The sequence below is a fragment of the Balearica regulorum genome, chromosome 16 (assembly GCF_011004875.1).
Source record: "Balearica regulorum gibbericeps isolate bBalReg1 chromosome 16, bBalReg1.pri, whole genome shotgun sequence".
Lineage (NCBI taxonomy): Eukaryota > Metazoa > Chordata > Aves > Gruiformes > Gruidae > Balearica > Balearica regulorum.
The window spans coordinates 16502544-16508373 of record NC_046199.1 but is presented as its reverse complement, the minus strand read 5'-3'; the positions used below and the strand labels follow the sequence as shown (position 1 = coordinate 16508373).

At 42.6% G+C, this 5830-nt stretch overlaps 1 protein-coding gene and 1 long non-coding RNA gene across 2 annotated transcripts; one reads left to right on the top strand and one right to left on the bottom strand.

The window, feature by feature from the left end:
* Positions 1-1512: 1512 nt before the first annotated feature.
* Positions 1513-4507, bottom strand: KCNG1 (potassium voltage-gated channel modifier subfamily G member 1). The gene is made up of 2 exons (XM_010305761.2): positions 3747-4507; positions 1513-3260 (listed from the first exon to the last, which is right to left on the bottom strand). The coding sequence occupies exons 1-2, from the start codon at positions 4503-4505 to the stop codon at positions 2490-2492; spliced, it is 1530 nt and encodes a 509-aa protein (XP_010304063.1). The 5' UTR covers positions 4506-4507; the 3' UTR covers positions 1513-2489.
* Positions 2901-4600, top strand: LOC142604110 (uncharacterized). Its single transcript, XR_012838024.1, has 3 exons — positions 2901-3032; positions 3999-4119; positions 4493-4600. It is a non-coding gene; the product is annotated as an uncharacterized LOC142604110 (long non-coding RNA).
* Positions 4601-5830: the final 1230 nt, after the last annotated feature.

Genomic DNA, 5830 nt, shown 5'->3' with positions numbered 1-5830 from the left:
AAATTACATAGGGGTACATCCTGGACGGCTTATTTGCTCCTGGCTTAGGCAGAACTTGCAACAGGCCAGATGCTTTCACAGCTTTGCTCAACCACTTCAGGGTGATTTTTTTTTTTTTTTTCTTCTGGACAAGGACTTCAGAATCAAGCTATAATTTTGGGATAAAAGATAAAGGGATACATGAAATAAATGATCATTAACTTAAAGACATTGAGAAAGTGGACGGACCTTCAGCATTTATTAGCTAGCACAACATGGAAATAAGCTTAGGTTTTATTTGGTAAGTCTTGATTTCTCCTTATATTCGCTTACAGCTTCTTATTTATGGCTCAGCCTGTCAAACACATTCTTAGATAAGCAACTGTTGCTCACAGGACTAATCTAATTACCAGTTCTTTTTATAATGAATGCTGACACAAAGGTAGAAGGATGTATAGCACTTCTGTGGAAGCCAATGCTACAGATGATCAAACAGTTTTGAAATTCAGAGTATTTTCGATGGAAAATGTGTCCCTTTTTTGTCACGATGTTCCTGTTTTTTGTCCAACTCCAATTAAAGCTGAAGAACAAGAGTGAAAAGCTGGTTACATTCGTAGCTCTGGCACATAATTAATTGCCAAGAGTTTAAACTGGATATTTTAGCACTCTGCAGTAATGCTCCATAGGCATATTTACCTACGACAGGCTGCGGAATGCTAGAGCCCTAATTATTTGTAAAGTATGTTTTAAAAAGTTTTGGAATTATTCTTTAAGACTAAGCGTATCAGAACACCTTCAAACTGTATTTTAAAGATATTTGAAAAGAAAACCAACGTAACGTGGGTTTGGCCAAACAGCACAGCCTGAGGAACTAATTCTACCTTTTCTGAAAGGACGTTTGTGTCCTTGGCCTTAGTTTAAGTCACAAAACCGTCATGCGTTCTGGCATTTCTAGCAACCTGCTCCAGAAATGCCAATAAGCAAGAGCGTTTCTGAAAATTAGGGTAGAGAAGCATTGGTGAACGCAATGGGAACTTCTAACCCCCCCCTTAACTATTAATAAGTAAATTTACTAAAAAAGAGGGAGAAAAAAGGTGAAACTCTTTTAAGATTAGCTTTTCTTTACCTCTGAGCACACACGAAATCAAACAAGTGGATTTAATTCTTTTTTTTTAAAGTTCTGGACTTTTTCTCCTGAGCTGTTACGCATGCCAGACTCATTCCCTCTAGAACACACGGGAGGTCTGTCGTTAGTCTCTGCAGGAACTGCGCCAAACCCCAGCGTCCCACTGACCGTGCGCTCCCGCCGACTTAGCAGAGGAACCTAGACCAAGACGCACGTGTGGATGAAGAATACACAGTTGTGTTTTGGGACCTTAATTGCTTTTTCATACCCTATTTAAGATTTTCTCCATTGCTCTGAGGTCTGTAATGATGGCAAAGGTAGAGCTAATTAAGTCTTAAGTCCTTCATGATTGAGGACAGCGAAGTATAAAGCTGTTGGTACCCCCCCTCTCCATGACTCAAATGATATTTTCTTTTTTTCATCATTGGCAACTTCCCACGACCATATATTTTCTGCGGCTTTTAAAGAGCCAAGTGCTGCATGTGAACGGGTACCCGCAGCATCGATTTGCCAAGTAATGGTAGGGTGTCCCCTGGAAACAGGCCTCCCTGAATTCTGTTCATAGCCGAGGTAAAGGAAAAACATGGAAACAGATGGCAGGGAGCGACTGGCATCTCATCATGCATATTGCATTTGATTTGCAGCTAGTCACCTCCTGATAATAATATTAAATGCTACAAAACTGAAGACTTTGCTCCTGGGAGTACTGTGTTCAATGGCACGGGATCCACACTGGAACGTCAGTGAAACGTTGGAGCTGGTGAGCTACAAGTATTTACATCTTTAGCAAGGTTACGATACAAACAGCACGATTCTTCTTCTCTGGTCTGTTTAGGGCTGACTTACAAAGAAATACACGGTTGTTGTTGTGAATGCCAAATCTTAATGTTTTTTAAGGAGCACAAGGGGGCAAACATCTGTGGTTATTTCCATTACGCTCTAAGGCGTTTTACTGGGAGAGAATTTAGCCATTAATTGTGTTGTATTTACATTATTTATATACAAGAAGAACAAGAAAAAATGGCAGCCTGTTTAATGATTGTACGCATTGTGATTCGGTTGGAAAAATGTGTATTACAAATGGCACAACAGCCTGTCAAGTACATAATTATACGCTGTTCTTTTTTTTTGTCAGAGAACTTTTCATTCCTAAAATCCCACTGTATGATCTCAGTGAAAGATCCGTCCTAGACATTATATTGGGTGGGGGGGAGAAACAGCATAATAATAGACTTCTCAAACCACATCAGCTCCCGGTTAATAGCTCCTTTTCTTCATTTTAATACAAGGGTTACCTTTGTAAAACGCTTCCAAAGCAAATCAAAAGATGGAATCTGATACAACAAACCGTTAGTTGACATCAGGAGAAATAGTAACTTCAATTTCATTCATTGTCCCTAGTCTCAGAAGAGATACTGGGGAATATAATATCGCTCCCTTGTGACGCATTGCTTAGCTGAGACTTTGTTTTCAATAGGAACTGTGCTCTCCTGTACATTATTCTTTCCTGTTCTTGCTTTAGCTCAAGGTAGGAGCGTGAAAACGTGTGGAAGATGGAGGTGACGGGAAACGCCATGAGGAGGATGCCACTCAGTATGCTGCTCAGTGCCACCACCTGGCCGGGAATGCTCCGGGGAACCATATCCCCATAGCCTACCGTGGTCATGGTGATGACAGCCCACCAGTAGCACGCAGGGATGCTGGTGAACTCCTGCGAGTCCGCCATCTCGTTCTCGATGACGTACAGGAGCGGTGCAAACAGTGCGATGGCCACGCAGAGGAAGAGCAGCAAGAGACCGAACTCCCGGGTGCACCTGCGGGCGGTCAGCCCCAGCGTCTGCAGCCCCAGGGAGTGCCTGGCCAGCCGCATGACGTACAGAATCCTCAAGGCACGGAGAATACGGAGGACCAGACCTACTTTGTCCAGGTAGATGCTGCCAGAGCTGGGCTTTTTGTAGCCCACCGAAGTGGTGTCCACTAGCAAAGTGATGTAGTACGGCAGGATGGCTATAATGTCTATCAGGGTTAATGGTCTCCGCAGAAACGCAAACTTGCTCTTTGCCTGGATGAATCTTAGCAGGAACTCCAGGGAAAACCATGCCACGCAGACAGACTCCACAATGAAAATATTGTAGCACATCTGGGAACACTCGCCCTGCAGGAAAGAGGAGGAGTTTGTAATCGGCACTGGATAATAACTATTTTAGTTGGTACGGTGACAGGAAGAGAGGTTTCTGTGTTGTTTTTTTAAAACCCAAAATATTAAAGGAATTGAAGCTGTTGCTATGGGGAAACACATCGACTAATTGGGACAAGTTAAATGCAAAACTTAGAAAGGAACTACTTATTCCACAGAAGATACTGCTCGGTAATTTCAGGCTTTCTAAATAGCAAACACAAAGCTTAACAAGGTAATATACAGTTGCACACTAACAGAATTTTCTTTGGACATAAAACTTGGTATGATTAATTCTCTTACAAGTCATTGAACACAGCCATGTAAGATTTCAAATACTCTTTGTGTTATTTCCCCCCCTCTAAAGACAGCTGCAAAATCCCCAGTGAAACCGGTACCATCAGACCTTGTACTTGTTCTGCTCTTCCCGCACATACCATTTTCCACCCTGAAAAGCTGACTTACCTTTTCCTCCTCCTCCCGCAGGTCAGGCATGGTGCTGATGGATAAGTTCACTGCTGTAATAGTTACAAATAAAACAGACAAACAAGCAAACACCTTTCCAGGCAGGCCAGACTGGGGCCTTTCCACCATGTCTTGCAACTTTTTCATGCACAAGCCAATTTTTGTCTCCTCTACTGTTTCACCTGTTGTTTCATTTTCTATGAGGTCATCCTCTCGTTCATTTATTTCCGTAAACTCCTCCATTTTTTGCAGATATCTCCTTTTACAACACCAGTCCAAGTTGTCTTCCTCAATTCCCCAGTAGAGCAGCTCCTCTTGGAAAGACAGCGCACACATCTCACGCAGGAGTCGAAGTTTTCCAACCCGCAAAAAGGTCAGGATTGTCCTGAACGCCCCTGGGTTGCGGTCAAAAAAGAATTCATTACATGTCACATCGTAATCATCACAGATGTTTAGAATGTCATCAAAATTATTACAGAATTTCAGTTGTCCCAAACGTGTCAATGGGAATTCATCAAGAGTGGTCCATGGGAGCAAATACTTAATGCCCCCTACGTTTATAATAATATGATGCTTCCGATCATCAGGGCGAAAGCTTTTCAGGAGGTCCTCTTGAGGGTGAATTAGCTTGGCTCTTTGGTAAAAGACTCCCTTGAGGGTTTCTGTTTCTGGAAAGAACGTGTGGTTGAAGGAAGTATCTGAAGCACAGCTCAGGGCACTGTAGTCATAGTCGGAATTTTCCCCAGGTAGAAGAGTCATCTTGGAAGACAACTTCACATCACTTCGCTACTTCTGCAAGTGTCTTCTGGAACAAAAAAACAGATATCTGGGGTGAGTGAACGAGAGCTTGTTTTCACGTTTGGAACAGATGTAGTGATTGGAGCTCAAAAACATTTATGGCTGATAAAAACAATCGGAAAGAAAAGAGCAGAGGCTGAGTACGGTCAGAAGACCTTTCTGGGGAGGCTGGGTTTGTCCAGCTGGGTAGAACTGACTCTACCAAGGGCTGCTGCCTTGTCCAGGAGCTCTGCTCGGCATACGTGTCACGCTGGGGACTTCTCCTGTCTCAGATCCAGAGGTCTCAGCAACCAGTGGATGCAGAGGGAAACCAGGAGTAATTCCTGCATGTGGCAGGATATTCCTGGTTCAGAATGGAAGTATAACAATTACAACAGCATCTCCTAAGAACACAGAATTCAAGTGTGTTCTGTAGAAAAGGAAATTGTACATTTTTATTTAACTATTACACATAAAAATTTTAAGTATTTTAGTACCCATGAAGTATATAGAAAGAATGAGAAGTCAATTACGTTGTAATTCAGTTAACTTCTAAAAGACAGTTAGTAGAAGACTAATTTCTGAAAGGCCATATGGAAACAATTTTTGGGAAAAAAAATGCACTTAACTGACAATCACATAAAGTGTCTATAGAGTTTATATACATTTAATGACACGGCAACTCCATTTTTACGACCTCATTTACAAAACATTGCAAAGAAATTCATTATTTCAACACAAACACTGGAATATTATTTCAGTTCGAACTGACACCCTCTGTGCAGCAATAGGTCTTGGTCCTTACAATGGACTGAACAGCAGCCGCGGTGACTGCCTTCACCTCCGATTACAGGAAACCACAGAATTCTTATGACGACTTTGAAAAATCACGTTCGAATTCTGCTCACACACCACCAGTGTAAAGTCTGCGGAATTAAGTGACCACAGAGTTCAAATGGGTATAAAACGCAGGTTCTGGAAATGTTAAACTTCTTGCCTCCCTAACTCAGTGCATTTTAAGCGTCAGACTGGAAGTCTGCTCACAGGCAGGAGAGCCGTACCGCACCGCTGCTACGCCCTCCCTCTGCGCAGGCAGCCACAGCGTAACGCGTGGAGCTGCCGAGTTTCACTTGATAAGAGTATTTATGAATTAAGTACACCGTACAATAAATAGATACTACTTATGCACAAGTATTCTGACTTTCTAGCCCCGAGTTCACAGGAAAGTAATAAATATTGCACCTGACTGGCTTCAGCAGCAGCACAGCTTGGCTCTCCTCCTGGCTGTGCTCAGGGACACGCACCCC

Excerpts from the sequence above, each read along its gene's own strand:
- KCNG1 (XM_010305761.2), bottom strand. The coding sequence starts at position 4,505 with ATGACTCTTCTACCTGGGGAAAATTCCGACTATGACTACAGTGCCCTG. Across the intron at positions 3,261-3,746 it reads TGCGGGAGGAGGAGGAAAAG|GGCGAGTGTTCCCAGATGTG; the intron begins GTAAGTCAGCTT and ends TCTTTCCTGCAG.